Here is a 22,996-nt window from a genome sequence, read left to right as displayed (position 1 = left end):
CATAAATCATCCTATTTATGTTATTGATAATAATTTTGGATGCTTTTCTTTATGAACTAATGATCTCCAAAATTCTCAACTTATCATTGAACAGATTGGGAATAAAGATAAATGTATAAAAATTGATGTTTGGAAGTTATACTTCGATGGATATTTTTCCAAAGATGGAGTTGGAGTTGGAGTTGTACTTATATCTCTAGATAATGAAAATATAAATCAATATTTTAAGTTATACTTTGATGTTAAAAACAATGTAGTAGAGTATGAAACTTTACTTTTACGGCTACAATTAGCTAAAAGTTTGAAAGTTCAAAACTACTTTTGAAAGAGGTAAGAAATCTATGCCAAGTAAAACATCATAGGATTAGATCTTATCAAAATGAGGTATGGGATTCCGTGGATAAATACGTTCAAAGTTATAACATTACAACTATTGCTAGGGGTGAAAAATTTACGCAAACTCTTTGGTAGTCTCTTCCAGCTCTTTTAAAATTCCTTATCCAACGCAATTACAATACTGAATTCAAGTAAAATATAGGTCTTCAATCCCTGACAACCTAAACATTAGCAATTTTTCGAAGGTGATGAGCAATTGAAGATTTTCTTACAAGGAATTGATGAAATTTCAGCTCCACAAATTGAAGAAGAACAAATCATTCATCATAAGTCAAATAATGAAAATGAAACCTCACAATTTTTCTTGCCAACCTAATTTCCTTCTCCAATGATTTAGGTTCCCGAAGATGAACCTCATGTTGAATGTATCCTTTAAAGTCCCTATGAGGACATCAATCATTTTCTTCTTTGGAATATCACTTACCCTTATATTCAATTTTTGAAAGTCCTCAATGTGCTCTGCCATTGAACACTTTTGTTTGAGATTTATTAATTGGCTAAAGAAGGTGTTTCTCTTTGTGTCCTCATAATGTGCTATCATTTCCGCCGTGAAAAATGACCACATAACAAGTGGTTTATGAGAACAAAGCCCTTTATACCATAAAAATTGATCTGGTTCTAATTATGAAGATGCAATACGTACCTTTTGTAACAGTTGCACCTGATGTAGATCAAAATATTGCTCCATCTGTAGTATATAATTTACTAGATCCTTTCCATAAAACTTCCTCATATCGCCTTTTCTTGATTTTAGGAGCTCGATCTTGAAATGACTGTAACTCTGTAATTTCAGATCTCCAAGTTCTAAAATTTCGTCCTGCATTAGCCCTCTGAATCCTCTTTCTAACCCCTCAAGTATGATCAAGATTGAATTCTACAAGGAAGAGTTATGTCAAATATCCCATGCCACGTGCCACGTGCTCCGGTTTCACAAGGAAGAGTGAACTTGTATGAAGTGCCACGTGCTCCGGTTTCAACCTTAAGACATGAAACTGATACACAGAAAACTATAGTCCGTCCGATTTCTGTGACTTCATACAAAATTTCAATATGATGCTCAAATAGAAAGTAATGATGATTTTTCCAAGGTCACCTGTAAAAATATAGAAGGACAAGATATGAAATTCGGAATCGAACTTCACCAAGATTTCGATTCAAATGGTTTTTAATTTTAGAGTCTATACCTTCGTAGAAACAATTTGATAACTAACATGCCACAATGACCTATTTGAGATGAAATTCTGGAGCTTGCAAAAACCCTAACTTCCTCAGATCATATCTCTGAAAATATAGCGAGACAAGATCTGAAATTTGGACCCGAGGTTCTGACCGATTTATTCCCAAATGGGTTTTCTTAGCTTCTAAAACTTCGTAGTGAAAAAGCTATAGCTATAATTCCATGATGACCTATTTGGAGCAGCGAAACCCTAGAATCCAAAGCTCTGTTACCAAATGTTATGAAACCAGCTCACAAAAAGATAGAAAAGATAGATAAACGCGTTCAAAATAAGCCTCTTCGAGGGGGCAACCCTCTTTACATTACAGAAATGAACAATTCTTTGATGATACAAATGATAAGACCTCCTTTCTATATATAGGAGTCTAAGGGGTCATAATATAATCAAAGGTGACATAACAATAATAATGTAAGGGCACAATAACTACAATAGTGGGCTTTTATGGACACAATAATAACTATATGGGGACTACATGGGCATAAAAATATAATAAGGGGGTTTTATTAATAACAATAAGGGGTTACACTAGTAGTATAGGGACCTCAGAGATTTACTATTATTAATTATTAATATTTATTTATAAAGATTTGATCAAGTATTTGATCATTATTTTTTATTAGACCCTTGGGTTTATAATATCAATCTCTTGGGTGTATTAATCTAAGGGTGCATATCTTAGGGAATAATATTATTCATAGCATTTAAAATATTAATCCTAGGGTTTGATGTAAATCCCTTGGGTTTATAATCATGGTCATCCATGGTCAACTATGGTCCACCATGGTCCAATGTCACATTGTGACAACGAATGTCTCAATGCTAAAATCAATCACGGTCTATCATTATCAATCATAATCAATATGAAAATCAACCATGGTCAATCATGGTTAGTCATGGTCAACCCATAGTTTTAAAAACCGGCCCAGAAAACCGGTTACCGGCCTAACCGGCCGGTTGGAGGCCTGGCCGGTCCGAACCGACCCTTCTAACCCGGTTTCCTCCGTCACTTGCCCAAAATATAGCCCTAACCGGTAAAAACCGGCCGGTTTAGGGCGGAACCGGCCGGTTTATAGCTAACCGGTCGGTTCCGTCCTAAACCGGCTGGTTTATGGACAGGCCGCCGGCAAAAGGAAAAAGCGCTGCGGTTTTGGCTGTTAGTGGTGGTTTAGGGGTTTTGGGGGGCAGGGAAAGGTGTTTTCCCTCCAAAAACACCCTCACACTTGCTATAAGACACCCCTCTCACTCTCATTTGTCTCACACAACTGATTTGGAGTGTTTGTGAGTTTGTTTGTGAGCTTGGAGAGTGTGGAGTTTTTGCTGAAGTAGTCATCTTGGAGTTGGAGTTGGAGCTATTTTGGAGATAGTGTGTAGCTGTCAGTGGAGTTGCCATCTTCAAGAGGAGGCTAAGGGAGCTAGTTTGCATTTCCAGGTAAGGATTTGCACTTGATAATTCCTCATTTGAGTCTACTGTCCATGGTTTTTTTTTTGTGTTATAAACTTCTCACTTCTATGATCTACCATCCAGGGAGTCATCATGCCTCCAAAAGCCGAAGATACTGCATGGGCTCATTGTGATATGATTGATGGCAAAATTATGCGCAAATATTGCCAAAAATCCATTCAAGGAGGGGGTATTAAGAGGTTCAAGCAACACTTGGCTGGGATAGGAGGCCATGTAAAGCCATGTGCAGCACCAAATGAAATAATAGGGCATATTAGGGTAGAATACCTTCAGAAGTTTGAGACTCAAGTCACTGAACCAATAGAGAAGTTTGTGGCTACACAGTTTGGGAGTCGAGACTCAACCAACTGAGTTTGATCATGATGACTGAGACTCATGAGAAGTTTCAACTTCAAGAGATAATGTTGATCACTATTATAGTATTACTATTATCATATATGTAGAGTCTAGACTGAAGTCTTGTAGTAGGCCACTGGCCCCATAGTTTGTAGGCTTTATTTTTGCACTCTAGTGGCCATTTAGAGCCTCATTGCTTATGTATTTTGTCGATGATATGTATTGCACTCGGTGCCATTTTGATATATTCACCTTTAAGGCTTTACATGGTATATCAATGAGCAATCTTTGCATATTTTGTCTCTATTGGCTTGGAATCATGGTTTTAAATCTTATAAATAGTTTTTTTCATTAAAAAATAATTATTTAATGTATTTTTCTAAAACCGGTTCGTTTAGACCAAACCAGTCCCGGTTAGACCTGTTCTGGTCGGTAAACCGGTTCATTAGGTGGACCGGTCCGGTCACCGATTCCGGTTTTAAAAACACTGCCATGGTCAATGATGGTCAACCATCATCAACCATTGTCCACCATGGTTCAATGTTGCATTGTGACAAAGATTGTCTCAATATGAAAATCAACCATGCTCAACTACTGTCAATAACGAAGGTCACATTGTGTCAAAGATCGTCTCATGGTCCAATGTCACATTGTGACAATTATGGTCAACCATGGTCTAATGTCACATTGCGACAAGGATTTTCTTAATATAAAAATCAGCCATGGTGAACCATGGTGAACCATAATCAATAATGGTCAGCATGGTCAACCATGGTCCAACATCGCATTATGACAAAGATTCTGTCAATATGAAAATCAATCATGTTCAATCATGGTCAATCATGGTCTAATGTCACATCGTGACAAAGACTGTCTCAATATGAAGATCCACCATGGTTAACCATTGCCAACCATGGTCAATCATGATTTACCATGGTCCAACATCAACCATGGCCAACCATTGTCCAATGTCACATTGTGACAAATTTTATCTCAATATGAAAAGTAATCATGGTCAACCATAATCTAATGTCATAATGTCACAAAGATTGTGTCAATATAAAAATCAATCATGGTCAACCATATTTATTTTAGAGTTTATAATATTTATCTTAAGGTTTATATACCTTGGTTTTATAATATAAATCACTTGGGTCTAATGTTATTCCCTTGGTTTTATAATACTTTAGGGTGTTAGAATTGATCCCTTTGGTTTATAATATCAATCCCCTGAGTTGATTAATGTAATTGTACGTACTCCTAGGATATACTATTATTCATATGGTTTATAATATTAATCCTAGGGTTATAAATCCCTTGGGTTTACAATCATGGTAAACCATGGTCATTGATGGTCCAATTTCACTTTGTGCCAAATATGGTCTCAATATGAAAATCAACCATGGTCAACCATGCTCTAACATCACATTGTGATAAATATTTTCCCAGTATGAAAACCAACGATGGTAAAGCATGGTCAACCGTGTTTATTTTAGGGTTTATAATATTGATCATAGGGTTTCTATACCTCTGGTTTATAATATTTGTTCATTGGGTTTAATATTATTCCCTTCGGCTTATAATACCAATCCCTTAGGTTTATTAATCTAAGGGTTCATATTCCTATGGTATAACATTATTCCCAGGGTTTATAATATTAATTTTTAGGTTTAATATATATTCATTGGGTTTATAATCATGGTCAACCATGGTCCAACATCAAATAGTGACAAATATTTTCTCAGTATGAAAATCAACCAATGTTGCATTGTGACAATGATTGTCTCAATATGAAAATCAACCATGGTCAACCATATTTGAATGTCGTATTGTGACAAATATTATGTATATATGGAAATCAACCTTGGTCAACCATGGTCAATCTTGGTCAACCATGGTCAATAACCATGCTTACATTATGACAAATCTTGCCCCTTGGTCTAACGTCACATTGTGACAACCATGGTCAATCATGGTCCAATGTTGCATTGTGACAAAGATTTTCTCAATATGAAAGTCAACCATGGTCAACCATAGCCAACCATTGTCCAACATCACATTGTGACAAATGTTGTCTCAATATGAAAATCAATCATGGCCAACAATAGTCCAACGTCGCATTTTGACAAAGATTGTGTCAATATGAAAAGCAACCGTGGTCATCCATGGTCAACCATATTGAATTTAGGGTTTAGAATATCTATCTTAGGGTTTATATACCTCGGGTTTATAATATTTATCCCTTTCGTTTGATTTTATACCCTTTAGTTTTTAGTTTTAATCCCTTGGGTTCATTATGCCCTTGGGTTTATAATATAAATCCCTTGAGTTTATTAATCTAAGGGCTCATATTCCTATGGTATAATATTATTCATAGGGTTTATGATATTAATATTTGGGTTTAATATAAATCCATTTGGTTTATAATCATGGTCAACCATGGTCCAACATCACATAGTGAAAAATATTTTCTCAAGATGAAAATCATCCAATGTCGCATTGTGACAATGGTTGTCTCAATATGAAAATCAACCATAGTCTATCATGTTTGAATGTCACATTGTCACAAATATTATTTCTATATGGAAATCAACCTTGGTCAACCATTGTTAATTATGGTCCGCCATGGTCAATAACCATGGTCACATTATGACAAAGATTGTCTCTTGGTCCAACATCACATTGTGAAAACCATGGTCATCCATGGTCCAATGTCGCATTGTGGCAAAGATTGTCTCAATATGAAATTCAACCATGGTAAACGATGACCAACCATTGTCCAACATCGCATTGTGACAAATGTTGTCTCAATATGAAAGTTAATCATGGTCAACCATAGTCCAACATCACATTGTGACAAAGATTGTGTCAATGTGAAAATCAATTGAGGTCAACCATGTTCATTTTAGGGTTTATAATATTTATCTTAGGGTTTATATACCTTGGATTTATAATATTTATCCCTTGGGATTAATATTATACCCTTAGGTTTGTAATTCCTTGGGTTGTTAGATTTAATCCCTTGGGTTTATAATATCAATCCCTTGGGTTTGTTAATCTAAGGGTTTGTATCCCCAGGGTATAATATTATTCATAGAGTTTGTAATAGTAATCTTTGGGTTTAGTATAAATCCATTGGGTTTATAATCATGGTCAACGATGGTCCAACATCACATAATGACAAATATTTTCTCAATATGAAAATCAACCAATGTCGCATTGTGACAGTCGTTGTCTCAATATGAAAATCAACCATGGTAAATAATGTTTGAAGGTTGCATTGTGTCTATATGGAAATCAACCTCGGTCAAGCATGGTCAATAACCATGGTCACATTGTGACAAAGATCGTCTCTTGGTCCAATGTCACATTGTGACAACCATGGTCAATCATGGTCCATTGTGTCAAAGGTTGTCTCGATATGAGAGTCAACCATGGTCAACTATTGTGCAACATCGTATTGGTACAAACGTTGTCTCAATATGAAAATCAATCATGTTCAACCATAGTCTACCATTGCATTGTGAAAAAGATTTTGTCAATATGAAAATCAACCATTTTCAACCATGTTCATTTTAGGGTTTATAATATTTATCTTATGGTTTATATACCTTGGGTTTATAATATTTATTCCTTGGATTTAATATTATACCCTTGGGTATGAAAATCATTTGGTTTTTAGTTTTAATCCCCTGGGTTTATTATTCCATTGGGTCTGTAATATTTATCTTCATGAACCATGTTCAAATGTCACATTGTGACAAATATTGTCTCTATATGGAAATAAACCATGGTCACATTGTGACAACCATGGTCCAATGTCTGATTGTGACAAAGATAGTTTGAATATGAAAATAAACTATGGTCAACCATGACCAACCATTGTCCAATGCCGCATTGTGAAAATTGTTGTCTCAATATGAAAATAAATTATGGTCAACCATGGTCCAACATTGCATTGTGACAAAGATTGTGTCAATATGTAAATCAACCATGGTCAACCATGTTTTTTTTAGGATTTATAATATTTATCTTATGGTTTATATACCTTGGGCTTATAATATTTATCCCTTGAATTTAATATTATACCTTTAGGTTTATAATACCTTGGGTTTATCTTAGCTTTTATTATTATTATTATTAATGCTCAGATTTTTTGGAGCAATCACAGATAGAACAAAGGGTCGACACATTTTGAACCTAGATGTAGGTTTTTCCTAAGAAAACCCATAGTGAAGAGCATCTTCATGCTAAATATCATCACTTTCTAGCCCAGAAACTATGTGTTCTCAATACTCTGGCTACTAGGGCTATTAACATTTCTGATGAAGACCATCTTATGGATGAGAAGAACCATCTCTTTAATGTCTTTAAGAAGAATGGTTATAGTAAGTTGCAAGGTTTCAGAGCCTTTTTAAAAGATAGTCGGGGACCTAGACCTAAAAAAGAGGTTGAGATGACCTTTAGTGTCTAGCTTGCCTTTATCCAAGGAACGATTGACAAGATTGCTAGAATTCTTAAGAAGAAAAATATTGGTTCCACCTTTAGACCTTTTAAAACCATTCATAGCTCTTTGAGATTTGTCAAAGACCCTATCGATCCCAAATGCATGAAAGGTGTTTATTTAATTCCATGTTCTTGTGGAACCCCCTACATCGGTGAGATTGGTCATTCCATTTCACAAAGGATTTAGGAGCACGCAAGGAACCTTAGGCACTATAGGACCCGCTCCTTTGCTCTAGCCAAACATGATGAATTAATGAAGCACCATATTTCCTTAAAGGATTCAAAGGTCCTTGCGAAGGTTGATCATTTCCATCACTAAAAATTAAGAGAATCCATTGAAACTGAAAAGAAGAATAAAACTCTTAATAGGGACAATGAATCGAAGTTAAGTAGCTCGTGGGTCCCTTCTCTTTATTCTTACCCCCTTAGTTTCCTTCTTCTTTCTTGGTTGATATAAGTATTTTTTTTTAAAGCAATTCTTAATTAAATTAATATAATTCTAATTGATAATATAGTTGTATCTTATAAAAATAAATAAAAATTGTTAGTAACAAATTATTATAAATTGTTAGAATCTATCAATTTTTATAATTAAAATTCAAAATAAAATAAATTAAAATTCAAAATTAACTATTTTGACTTTTGTCCTTTAACGTTCCTTTTTATAAAACTTTTAATTTTTATTTTTTTACCGTTGGGAATTAACCTTTGCGTCTCTGAGATTTATATATTATTAGTCAGTTGATCTTGTTGCTCCTCATCTTGGTCCTGTTTCTCCTCATCCAGGTCGTGATGATGAACCTAGGGCATTTATAAATTGAGATCTGTAAAAATGGCATCTGAGTCCATCCACATGAACCAGGGAACAGAAGGTTTGGCTTTCATAAGCTGAAGAAGAAGAGGGTACCTAACCCATGTGCCAATGAATCCTTTTTCCGAGACCTCTAGTGCATACCAAACCTTGCAACCATGCAGATTGCAGTAATCCACTTTGTTTTTTTAAGTCTTCATCATGATATTGGAACCAAGAGGAGTTTTGCAGGGAGAAGATCTTTCCCCTGTAACTATCATGAACGACAGAGGCTGCTCCTGTGCTTGGCCCAGCCCATTCAGCAGCAGCCTGGACGTTGCTGACTGCGTCCTTTTCTCCATTGATGCAGCTTCTGCAGTACTGACAATTTTGGCATCATCGTCATATTCTTGAAGTTCTGAATTCTGTGCAGATTCATTGCCAGATTTGTGCAGATTTTGTGCCAGATTTTTGGCATCAATGTTTATAGATTGAAGGCTAAACCTAGGGCATTTATAAATTTTGAGATTGTATTATAACCATCATTATCCCACATAGACAAAATCTACTGGTTCAACCATTACTTGAATACTTTATGACTTTCAATTCTATTATCATGGTATTGGGGATTATTTGATCACTTGTTACATTTTTGTGGGCCACCGTCATGTTATTTATAGTTTTTTTTTTTTTTTACAGTTTATTATATAGGATTTCATGGAATTAAGAGCAAAAGTGGTGGGTTTTCTCTATAATATATGTGTTGGACATATATATATTTTGTGAGGAAGAAAATTATATATTGAAATGAATATGTTTATGCTTAAATGATTAAAAAAGATAAATTACATATTGATATACTTGTTTTAATAAACATTTAAACATTTAAATATGTTTCATGAGGTTTTCCCAATGTGTTAATAAACAAAGTAGAAGAGTTAAGTTGTCTTAATATGTTAAGAAATAATATTATATCAGCTTTTATGTTATTGTGGTCACGTCATATTATTGATATTTGCTTATTTATGGTGTCGTATAGCTAAAGTATTAGAGAACACTATAGTTTAAAGATCACAAAGCTTAGTGAACTAAGCTGGGTTAGATGGCCAACCGATCTTCATTATAGTAATTCTAAACCAGCAATACAATTTCCTGATAGCATTTAGCTTAAATAAACTAACCTTAATCTGATTAAGGTTTGGAAAAATCTTTTTAAACACAGAATAGAAAAGAAACTCTTATCATCAAATTACATCATGATAGATGGCAATATCAAAGATGATTTATATTATTTTGAATAGTGCATTATGAGTTACACGGAGAGTTACGATAAATTATTCCAAATTTTTTCATCCTTGCACGGCAGTAAATTTAATTTAATACAATCAACTCAATACCGACAACTCACACGATTTAAAGGAATCTCATAACATTGCACCTCTTTTTACTGTAAAAAATTACACCCGAATTATTCGTCCACCGAAATCATGTCAACACGCACATTTCTCTTATTACTTTTTCATTAAAATATGATCGTATTCTCATTTTCTTTCGCAATATTTGAAGGGTAGGACGTTGGAATCTGATAAAATTGTGATTTTCATGCGATTGAGGAAATTTGCACCTATTTAATCGGTCATTTCTTTCATCAGTTTTCCAACAGCGGTACCATTTTTCATTAGAATTTCCACCCACTTTATTTAGACATTTCTCTGACCGCTTTATTTCTTTGATCAATTTTCCAACTGGGGTACCATTATTCATTGGAATTTCCACCCACTTTATTTAGACATTTCTCTGACCACTTTATTCGCCCACTCAAGGGAAGTCAATACACACATTTCTGTGAAGTCAATATTGTGCTTTTCTTTCACAAGATTTGAAGGACGGGACGTTAGAATCTGATTTCCATTCTATAGCAGAAATTTCCACCCAATTTATTCGTTAAAATTGAAAATACCTGCGATTTTCTGTGGAGTGAAGAAATTTGCAGGAAATTTATTGAGCCATATGCACACTCAAGTCAAGTGAAGTCAATACCGACATTTCTCTGATCATTTTCCCATCTCGAATGAGGGTCCCTCAGGGTGTCAAATGAGTGGAATGGTGAAATCGGCTTCCTGGAAGCTTCGTTTACCGCAAACCGCGTTCCCATGAATCTTTCTGTACCCTTTGTCGTTCTCAATCAATCAAAATATTTTAATCTTTCTGTACCCTCGTTACCAATCAATCAAAATCTTTTAATTTTTCTATCGTTTGGAAAATCACTAGCGGTGTTAGTGATTTGAATGGCGAAATCTGCTTCCTTGAAGCTTCGTTCACCCCACACTGCATTCCCATGAATCGTTCTCAATCATATTATCGTAATATAATATAATATTTAATTATATTATCGTGTGCATTCCCATGAATCGTTCTCAATCATATTATCGTAATATAATATAATATTTAATTATATTATCGTGTGCAAAAGTCTTTCTGTAGATTGAACTAGATTCCCCATTTTTTTTAATATTTTCTTAATGAATAAAGACAATGGGGGCGGCGGACACCATGCCTCTTTTCCGAATATTTCCAACTCGTATTTTTAATTATCGTCGAAGTTTAAAACTCCTTAAATTTATCATCAAAGTTTAAAACTCCTTCAATTTTCTTCGTCCTGCTTTGCTTACTCTCAAAGTCGTCATCACCATTTGAACGCAAATTTTCCTGCAATACTTGGAATTACATGATGCTGGCTGCGACAATACAATGAAATTTTCAAAATTCCAACTAAGTCGCTTACCAATTCCCTGAAACCCTGAATTAAAACTTTTTGAGGCTCTGATAATCAAATAATACAGGCGCGTATTTAGCTTCCCTTGCACGCACATCACGTGTTACTGCTCAACGCGTAAACTGGATCTTTATAACGCTCATGCGTGGTTTTCGTAGCTTCTTATTAGCATGATACAGCGATTTAATCTGCATTGGACGATTCCCTTATTAGTGTTTCTGTGTATCAGGGCATCTAATCTCCATATTCCAATCGCAATGGCAAATCTCACTACCGTCCCCAGTTGCGCTATCACTGCTTCTGCTGCTGAAGCTTCTTCCTCCACGACCTTCTCTTCTTCCTCGACATCTTGGTCCTACGATGTGTTTATAAACCATCGGGGGCCGGATGTTAAACTCTCCTTTGCGAGCCATTTGTATAGACGCCTTCGCGATCATGGATTGAATGCCTTTTTGGACAAGGAGGAAATGGAGGAGGGACGCAAAATTTCTTCCCAAATACAAGAAGCTATCCATGGTGCCTATGTACAGATTGCAATTTTCTCTCCAACTTACGCGGAATCTAGTTGGTGCCTTGATGAGCTTGTCCTGATGGAAAACTCGAGGGCTACAATTCTTCCGATATTTTTCAATGTGGATCCTTCAGTGGTCCGCTATCCAGAGAAACAAGGAGTGTACGCTGAAGCCCTGCTGAAGCTCCAAAAGAAGACAACATCTGACGGAAAGGAGCCACGCTACAGCTCAGAAACTATTCAGAATGGGAGAGCTGCACTTTCAGATGTTGCAGATCTAAGTGGTTTCGAACTGAAATCTTTTAATGGGTATGTCCTACTTTCTCTCTCTCAATCCGTATAGTAATGATATAACCTGCTGATGTTTACTAGGCGTTTTTGACTACTTTTGTTACTTTATAACCGAATATTATTTAGGGACGAGGGCGAGCTCTTGGATGCTGTCCTCCAAAAAGTTTTGAAAACTGTTCAAAAACAAAAAAATGTTCCAAAACAACCTTTGTATGTGGGTGAACATCCAACTGGTTTGGATCCAAAAATAGAAGAATTCGAAGAAATGGTGTTGCAGGACCAAGGGAATCCCAAAGTTATAGGAATTGTGGGTGTTGGTGGCATTGGAAAAACGACATGTTGGGTATTTTTCAATGGGGAAATACCAAAACCAAACATATAAACACAACAGGGGAATGGTCTGTTTCCTTTGTTCCAGGATCTTTGCACAGGGAACCTCTTAAAACAAAATGACTCAACAGTCTATTACACAACCATAAAAATATTTCTATTGATTACAATATAAAGCCTGATACAAACTTCATCCTCTTTGCTGAGAGGGATTCACCACAAAAATTTCAACCAATAAAAAACTACTCTGTCTCCTCAGAATTTACTGAGTGGGTTTACTGCTGTAAAACCCATTTTTACATTACTGTTGTAAAACAAATTTTTACACAGACTTGCAAAAAAACGCTCCACCATTTTCTTTATGCGGTGCTGTGCAAAACCACACATGGTTTTTGCTACTCCTCTGTTTTACTATGTCTCACAAAACATTACAACCTGTTCCATGTAATTTCTTCGCACTGCTGTGCATTTTTTTTTTTTACAAAATCAACAGAGGTCTACCCATAAAAACATTCACATTCACTTATGCACGTCTGTGCATAACAATAGTTTTCTTGCAAGTCAACATAGTTTTTTTTTGCTGCAGCAAAAACTATTTTTACGCACTCTCATATGCTTTCTTCTTTTCACCATGCACACTGTGCATTTTACAATTTACCATATATGTAACCTACGCTCCCCCCTCTATTCCTTTTACAATAGTCCACATATAACAACACGAGAGCACACTTTATTTTTGCCTTGTTATATATGTATTTAACGCTAAAACATAATGCAAAAAAAACTACGACTCCCAAAGAACAAACATTAAATTTACATGCCGTAAAAGAAACTTAATAGTTCTATCCACCACTATGACAATTTATTAAATGCGTTAATAAAACCTGCGGTCAACCCAACTTGTTTTTACTCCACGCAAGCATTTAAATCGTTGCAGTCTCGTATGCAGGTAGGAGTGGCGTTCAACAGATTTGAGTTTTCACTCCATGCAAACATTGATTTGATGTGGGTTGACTGCATCTTCGGAGATCGACGGCGGAGAACGAAGAGCCCCATCGGACGGCTGACAACAATATCGGAAGACATCATGTGACTGAACAATACCTCCCGAGAAACTTACGTTGCGTTACGTCAGTGGTAAACCACGTGTCAGCTCCATATTTTCTCGGAGCTCCTTGCCGGATTATTCCTTCATCGGAAAGCTGGTCCGAGAAGTTCCAGGCGTGTATGCTGAACGGATTCTGGCGATGTTGCCGCTGCGTTGAAATTACGATTTCAACACTCCCCTTTAATTTCAACAGCTGGGCATTCAATCTTACCCAAACACTTCCTCACATGGAGGGATTCCCCAACACTGCTGTTACAAAAGTATCTTCCTCACATAGAGGGATTCACCAACTGCTTCTGATGCAGTTCATAAACAAACAAAGTTGTCTTCCTCTTAATAGAGGGATTAACCTGAAACTGTGCTTAAGAGCACCTTCCTCATGACAGAGGGATTCACCTGTTACTATGCTGAAAAGCATCATCCTCTTGATAGAGGGATTTACCACACTATGCTGAAAAGCATCTTCCTCTCAACAGAGGGATTCACTAATGAGAATGTGCTGAAAATCACCTTCCTCTTTAACAGAGGGTTTCACCAAATTACTGCTTCAAATGCAGTTCCAAAACAAACAATCATTGCACTGCTGTGTGTGCAAACTCATTACATTGTTCTTTTATGCTGCTGCATATTCTTTGCTGCACTGTTGTGCCATCTTCTTTACTGCGTCTATCCCACACTGCTGTGTCTACACTTGCACTGCTTCTGCACTTTTCAAAGACAAAATACTCTGTCTTTTCTGGAACAATTACACTGTCCCACCTTACAAATTTACACTGCTGTGTGTAAGCATTTCTTACACTCACTGTTGTTGCATATATTGCATTTCAATTCAATGAACAACACATTCATGACAGTTACAGATACTGCTGTAAAAAAATTTCTTTTACATGTGCTGTTGTCCATTACCTTTCATTTCTTCAACAAAACTTCATGATGCTGCATTTTCTTATTTGCATTGTTGTCTGCTTCTCCTTCTTGCCATCACGCTGCTGCCCATAACTTCTTGCTGCTGCATTTTTTATATTCACTGTTGTCCACACCCATAACCATAGACTGTCATCCCTGGGTTTTTATTTGCTTCTGCGTTGCCTCTGCAATTTGCACTATGGCTGCCTTTTGTTTCATCATACTGTTGTGCCCATACTCTTGGCACTTCATTCTCCACACAAAAATAACACGGGCTGTTACTTTTTACACCCTTGCTTCACACAATCTTCATCTTCATTTTTTATTTTCATAATGCACTGTTGTGCAATTCCTTTCGATTTTCTGCTGCCACACATCATCATTCACCCATGTGCATTAAAAAACTGTTGTCCCTGTTTTTCTTTATGCATTTCTTTGCATGCTGCATTGCATATGAAGAAAAAAACATTACATTTTTTTTACTGCTGTGTAACAAAAATTTCATTGCATTCTCAGCCACTGGGCATTTACGCTCTGCTGCATTTTGCCTTCTTCTCATTTTCTTCTCACTGCTTTGCATTTTCATTCCCAATACAAAACATTTCATCTGCTGTGCATTACACTCATTCTGCTATGAGTATATTCTCTCACATTACATAGAAGGGAACTACCTTCCATTGCCATGCAAAAATTCAAAACTGCTGTTCATTCTAATCCATGTGCTCCAAAAAAAAATTTCCAAACTGTTGTTTTATGTTCTGTCTTCCCACCGCTGTGAGGGTTTCCATGCTTTGCATTTTTCTCTTATCTCGCTGCTGCTCTTTACATTTCAGCGCTGCCATCTTTTCTTCTTTATGCATTTCTGTGCATATTGCATAAACACAAAGCAAAAAAATTGTTGATTTCATCACTGCTGCATATTACCTTTTAGAGGGATTAACAAAGTTTTCATTTGCAACTGTTGTGCTGCAATACATCCTCCATCAACAAATGACTATTAATACAGTTCAGCAAACAAAAAAAAATTCAAGCTCCCCTTTAGTGTATGCTTGTCTTCTTTTGGCAAACTCTTCTCAAAACAAATTTAGATCCACTGGGGAGTTCAAGGGGTTTTCAGATTGCCTTTCCTTCCTTCTCCATACTTGTGTAACTTTCTTCTTTTGCATGGGTCTAGCTTGTGTAAGAGACCATGTCAAGTTACAATCTCGTGCCATATGCCCAATGTTATGACACTTGAAGCATTCAACTTTATTCATGAATAAGAATTCATGATTTCTTCTTGTGAAATTATTTCTTGGAGATTGTCGGGGACCACAACATCTATCTCCATGAAATACTCTACAGTCTTTTGCCATATGACCAAAGTTTGAGCAAGCATAACAATAACCATAAAATGAACTTTGGTACCTGGGAGATGGAGCTTTCCTTGATGTACTTCTGAAGCCTTGCTGCCTTGAGATCCTTTGATGATCACCATTGCCTCTTGCCTTCTTGACATCAGCTACATTTCTTCTTGGAGCTTATTTTCTGCTTGGAGCAGGATTTCTTCTATTACTGTCTTCATTTTTCTCCTTGCTTTTGCTGGAACTAGGAGCATCATACCTTCTTTCTGGCTTCTTCACATCTCCTTTGCTTAAAGCATCCTCATCCTTGTTTGAGGGTTCGCCTACATACCCAAGTCCTAATTTATCAAATGGAAATTTGTGATAGCTGAGCATGTCATCCAGAGCTTGAGAGCTCTTCATTATTTTGTTCAGCCCTTCAACCTTCTTCCTGAGGAGGACAATCTCTTCTTCTAACTTTTCACATTCATTATTTTTCTTTGCTAGTTGTCCCTCAGTTTCTTCCTTGCTACGAGTAGCTTCAGCTGCTACTATTTTGAAGGAGATAATATCTGTCTTCATTTTGGAAATTTCTTCATCTTTTGCTTGACTGCTCTTCATTTTCTTTTCAGCTCCTTGTGCCTGCTTCTTGGCTTCTTGTAGTTCGGACTTAAGGGAGGAGACCTCTACCTTGTATTGTCCAATCTCTTCTACAAGCTTATTCACTCTCATGTGCCTTTGTTCAAGTTGACTTGTCAAGGCATCTGCCTGCTTCTTTGCTTCATTCAGTTGATTTGTCATAGATATGACTTCTTCATGATGTTTCTTCTTGCATTGGTCAAGCTCCTTCTTGAGCTTGGCTAGCTCTTCATCCCTTTCCTTTACTTGAAGCTTGATGAGGTCAAGCTTTTCATTCTCAGCTTCTATGATGGGTTCTTCTTGACTCATTGTCATGGTCAGTGCTCCCTTTGCATGAAGGTCATGCAGTCTGTCCCATATATCCTTTACTGATGAATATTTTCCTAGATTCTTCTTCACAGAATCAGGGAGTCCATCCAAGATTAGTTTTACTGCTTGTGCATCATACTCCATGGATTCTTCATCCATCTTGCTGTCATCAATCACTGACTACCAGACTTCAATCCCCTCAGACATTAGGAAAGCCCTCATCTTTATTTCCCATACATCAAAGTTTCCATCAAACTTTGGGGTTTCAAACAAAATGTATTCAAATAAATTGTCTTCTATTTTAATAGAGGAGGGAGACACATTTTTAGCAGGATTGGAGGCTTTCTTCTTTGACCTTGCCATTCTTATCTAGGCTTCAAACACTTGACTGTGTTTTTTAAATCACTGATTGTTTCTTCAATAATAACTCAAAAACTTGAGAAATACCTGAATCCCTTTGGCTGAAACTTCACACTGCTGGAGAAGCTTTCTGTGCTGCAACCACACCTTCCTTCAGCTTCTTTGAGTCTTCAAAGAGCCTGGACTAGCTCTGATACCACTGTTGGGTATTTTTCAATGGGGAAATACCAAAACCAAACATATAAACACAACAGAGGAATGCTCTGTTTCCTTTGTTCCAGGATCTTTGCACAGGGAACCTCTTAAAAACAAAATGACTCAACAGTCTATTACACAGCCATAAAAATATTTCTATTGATTACAATATAAAGCCTGATACAAACTTCATCCTCTTTGCTGAGAGGGATTCACCACAAAAATTTCAACCAATAAAAAACTACTCTGTCTCCTCAGAATTTACTGAGCTGGGTTTACTGCTGTAAAACCCATTTTTACATTACTGTTGTAAAACAAATTTTTACACAGACTTACAAAAAAAACGCTCCACCATTTTCTTTATGCACTGCTGTGCAAAACCACACATGGTTTTTGCTACTCCTCTGTTTTACTATGTCTCACAAAAACATTACAACCTGTTCCATGTAATTTCTTCGCACTGTTGTGCATTTTTTTTTTTTTTACAAAATCAACAGAGGTCTACGCATAAAAACATTCACATTCACTTATGCACGTCTGTGCATCACAATAGTTTTCTTGCAAGTCAACATAGTTTTTTTCCGCTGCAGCAAAAACTATTTTTACGCACTCTCATATGCGTTCTTCTTTTCACCATGCACACTGTGCATTTTACAATTTACCATATATGTAACCTACGCTGCCCCCTCTATTCCTTTTACAATAGTCCACATATAACAACCCCAGAGCACACTTTATTTTTGCCTTGTTATATATGTATTTAACGCTAAAACATAATGCAAAAAAAACTACGACTCCCAAAGAACAAACATTAAATTTACATGCCGTAAAAGAAACTTAAGCGTTATATCCACCACTATGACAATTTATTAAATGCGTTAATAAAACATGCGGTCAACCCAACTTGTTTTTACTCCACGCAAGCATTTAAATCGTTGCAGGCTCGTATGCAGGTAGGAGTGGCGGTCAACAGATTTGAGTTTTCACTCCACGCAAACATTGATTTGATGCGAGCTGACTGCATATTCGGAGATCGACGGCGTAGAATGAAGAGCCCCATCGGACGGCTGACAACAATATTGGAAGACATCATGTGACTGAACAATACCTCCCGAGAAACTTACGTTGCGTTACGTCAATGGTAAACCACGTGTCAACTCCATATTTCCTTGCTGGATTATTCCTTCATCGGAAAGTTGGTCCGAGAAGTTCCAGGCGTGTATGCTGAACGGATTGTGGCGATGTTGCAGCTGCGTTGAAATTACGATTTCAACACGACACTCGCTAAACAATTCTTCAACTGCAGCAGGTCACATTACAGAGAATCCTCCTTCTTGCAAGATGTTAGAGAAAATTGCGCTAAAAAGTCTCTAAATTATATGCAAAATGAGCTCATTAAAGACTTGAAGCTTGAAAATATGGGAACAGAATGTGTAGAAAAAGGTATAGGGATGCTTAAACGGCACCCCTTATCTTGTCACGCTCTTGTAGTTTTTGACGATGTAAGTGATGCCCATCAGCTGGAAGTGCTTCTATCAATTAAGAAAGACCTTACCCCTGAAAGCTTGATTTTGGTTACATCACGTGATAAACACGTCCTCACAAGCTCAGGAGTGTTAGAGTCATCCCTTTATAACATAAAAGAGCTGAATTTTCCACAATCCAAACAACTATTCTGTTCCTACGCCTTTCATCATCCACTTCCACAGCCATAATTTGCAGATCTGGTAGATCGGTTTGTCAGAGTGTGCAATGGATTACCATTATCATTGAAGGTAATTGGGGCACTTGTTTGTGGACAAAATGAGAGATACTGGACAGAGCAATTGGATAGACTTCAACACACACTGCCTATGCAGATAGAGGGGAGTCTCAGAATCAGTTATGACTCACTTACAAAAGAAGAGCAGGCGATATTCTTAGATATTACATGTTTCTTCTTTGGAGAAGATAGAGATAAGGCCATTAGAATATGGGGCGAGGTGGGGATTCAAAATCTGCAAAACAAGTATTTGTTAGAAGTGGACAATGAAAATAAATTAAATATGCACGACCACATCAGGGACATGGGAAGAAATGTTGCAATGGAAGCATCCATGCCCCATCGTATCTGGACAAACAATAACACTTTGCAGCGATCATCACCTGTAAGTAGTTAACTAATCGAAACCTTCATCTTCTATTTAATTGAATTTTAATATTTAAAAGTTCTTTATTTAAGAGAAAGATAGATAGATTTACTATAGAATTTTCATCAGGTACAAAACGAATTTCGTGGAGTTAGTATAGTTCGTTCCTCTGTTGATTTCTTCCGGGATGAACAACGTTGCTTTTCAAATACCTCAAGTCCAGAAATATCACGGTTCAAAAGTCCAGAAGTCGGGTATTTATTCGATAATTTCCATCCTTCTGGTATGAAGAAACTGCAACTTGTTGCAATTGAAGAAGATCATTTAGACGACATTTTGAGCAGAGTGCGACCACCACATCTTATATGGCTCCGCTGGTATAAATGTTCCCACTCTTCCTTACCAAATTGGATTTCGCTAACCCGGTTAAGAGTTCTAGAAGTGGAGGGAAGCAAATTGAGTACACTATGGCCACATCAATGTCAGGTAAAAAAATATGTGCGCGTTTCTTATTTGTTCATTTAATCATTTAATTTCTTATTTTGTAGGATACAATCTTATATTGAAATGTAAACATTGCAGGCGTTGCCATTCGATCTGAGAGAGTTAAATATCTGCTCTCCCCTTTCAGAGATTCCAAGCTCTATAGAGAAGCTGAGATCACTCGAAAAGATTGTCCTATGGAATCACTCCGAAGCAGTCACAGTAGAAAGGTTGCCCGACGAATTGTGTTTTCTGCCGTCTTTGAAATACTTAGTCCTCAAAGGGTTCTCTAGATTGGTGTCGCTGCCTGATTCCTTCGGAGAGCTAACAAACCTCCAGCTAATAGATTTGGAAGGTGCTTCTTCTTTGTGCAGTCTTCCCCATACATTTGGAAATTTAATTCAACTTAGACATCTATCATTGAAGGGTTGCGAAGCTTTGATAATCTCCAATGAAGCAATTGGAGATATTAGAACACTGGAATACTTGGATCTTTCATTCTGTGGGCAGGTGATCGATTTGCCTCCACAGGTTGAACACCAACGGTCCTTGCGAAAGTTGTATTTGCAGGGAACTAAGTTAAAAGAATTCCCAAACATCATTGCAGGCCTCTGCAATTTGGAAGCTTTAAATTTAGGTAGCGATTTGTTGGAAATGCTGCCACCTTGGATCGTTGACCTCAAGTGTTTGAAGATGTTATCAGTCTCTTCTTCGCCGCAACTGAAATCGTTGCCCGAGTCCATTGGTCTGCTCACTGAGTTGACACATATGGATATAAAGGATAGTGGGATAGAATACTTACCGCAACATCTTGTGGAGATGAAGAATCTAAAATCTTTAATAGTATCAGATTGTCCGTTGCGCCAGCTTCCATTTAAAAGGGTTGGAGAAAGAGAAGCACTCTTGTCATTAGAAGGAGAAAAAACGTTGAATAGATTGAACTGCTCCAATTACAAATACATGTCTGGGCTGAAGACGTTAGAGGTGTCAGAGGCAGAAATAAGGGAGGTATCTTTTGAAGAGGGTATGTGCCCTAACCTTCAACGACTGCAATTGAGAGGCTGTTATAGCTTGAGGCAAATAGGAGGGCTTTCTGGTCTGCTAAAACTTCTTGATCTGGACATCAGGAGCTGTGTAAATGTTAAGGAGCTCCCCGGTCTTGAAGCGTTGGTATCTTTGGAGAGGCTGACTGTTGAGAAATGTGAGAAGCTGGAGAAAATACAAGGGTTGGGGCAGATTACAAGACTTAGAGAACTATGTGTTCAGCAATGCCGTCAGATACAAGAGCTGCCAGGCGTGGAACATCTGACTTCTTTGGAGGTGTTGCTGGTGACTCGATGTGAGAATTTCAGGGGCATACCGTTGTTGCAGCAGCTCACAAAGCTTAAATATCTAGATTTCTCCGGGTGCCGTCAGATACGAGAGCTGCCAGGTGTGGAATATGTGACTTCCTTGGAGAAGTTGGGTGCTTCTGGTTGTGAAAGGCTCAAGCAAATACCAGGGTTGGGTCAGCTCACAAATCTTATAGTTCTACAAGTTAGCGGATGTAAGGAGATCAGGAGCATAGCAGGACTGGGGCAGCTCACAACGCTCAGAGAACAATATTTTCGTAACTGCTATGGGTTACGAGAGATGACAGGTGTGGAACATTTGAGGTCATTAGAGATTCTTGATGTTAATGGCTGTCCGAGACTGCAATGGGATGAGCGGGTACTTCAGCAGCTGCAGCGACAATTGATGGATGGCGTAGGCCTCCAAGACCAAGTCGCCCTATTGAGGTTGAGGAATTTTTTTACTCCTTTATTGCTTTTTTTTGCAGATTCTTACACTGTCGTCATTAGTTTATGATGTATCGTCAATCCTCCTGGTTATCTTACCTCTATTATTTTTTCCAAGTAAATGGGCAAACATCCAATTATCCATGCCCATTAAAATTACCAACTCCATTAGATTTAAAATGACAATCACCGTCCGACTTATCGTTTATGTAGCATGGACTCTGACTTTTATTTGCTCCCTCCCTGTCCATTGGCCGCTAGACTGCTCGTGGATCGTACTTGTGTTAATGATGTGTATCCAATGTCTTTTTGTGAGGTGCGTTACTGAGTTCATTTACTCCTCGTACTCTAACGAGCAGGAAGCGGAATTGCCTGAACCACTAAAAGTGGTTGGAATCTGTACAAAAAAATTTCAAAAAAATTTATAGGGACAGTGTTTGAATTGTATTTTTGATGTGGAAATGGATCGCACCATCAAAAACTTTAAGAACACTTAAAATTTTGAAATTTAACTTTAGATTTACAAAAATCCTTTTCAGATTTTCTCTAAATATAACTAAAATTTCTATAATTTTCCAAGCAACTCCTTAACCTAGTTAGACTACCAAATTACATTGCTTCACCTTACATCATCTAATCCATGTACAAAAGTGAAAAAACACTTACGCCTCTGTTTCATTGTCTTTCATTTCCACCGTGTGAATATAATCCTGAGCACGTTTTAACAACTTACATGTATAACACTAAAATGATGTAATTGGTTTTGGTTATGTTCCTATATTTTATTCATTAAATGGAATGCAATTTTTTATTACATTAAATTCTCCAAATTATTAAAATGATTAAATTTTTATAGTATTATTTTTAAATTTTTATAGTATTATTTTATTTTTGTTAGGTTAATATGTGCGTTTATTGTAAAATAGAGTTTTTTAAATTTCTATTTAATTATCAATAATTAAGAAACAGATAACAGATAGTAAGTTTTTTAATCTTAAAATATTTTTGATAGTATTTAGAAATAAAAAGTTGAGTATTATTTTAAAAGCAATTATGTTTTTTTAATACTTTTAATTATATTAATTAATTAAAATTTTTTGGACATGGAGTATCAATAAGGAATGGTATTTG

The 22,996-nt window shown here is 36.7% G+C and overlaps 1 protein-coding gene across 1 annotated transcript; it reads left to right on the top strand.

Moving 5' to 3' along the window:
• Positions 1 to 11,688: 11,688 nt before the first annotated feature.
• On the top strand, positions 11,689 to 21,935 carry LOC149215258 (TMV resistance protein N-like). The gene is made up of 8 exons (XM_089389668.1): positions 11,689 to 12,324; positions 12,433 to 12,649; positions 18,417 to 18,568; positions 18,726 to 18,784; positions 18,904 to 18,977; positions 19,251 to 19,622; positions 19,734 to 20,090; positions 20,187 to 21,935. Exons 1-8 carry the CDS (start codon positions 11,762 to 11,764, stop codon positions 21,933 to 21,935), a joined length of 3,543 nt encoding a protein of 1,180 aa, XP_089245794.1. The 5' UTR covers positions 11,689 to 11,761.
• The last annotated feature ends 1,061 nt before the right edge of the window (positions 21,936 to 22,996 follow it).

Source organism: Pinus tabuliformis, chromosome 1_1 (genome assembly GCF_031772625.1).
Source record: "Pinus tabuliformis cultivar Carrire ecotype Pingquan chromosome 1_1, CPIR1, whole genome shotgun sequence".
Taxonomy (NCBI): Eukaryota; Viridiplantae; Streptophyta; class Pinopsida; order Pinales; family Pinaceae; genus Pinus; species Pinus tabuliformis.
This window is presented reverse-complemented; position numbering and strand designations above follow the sequence as displayed.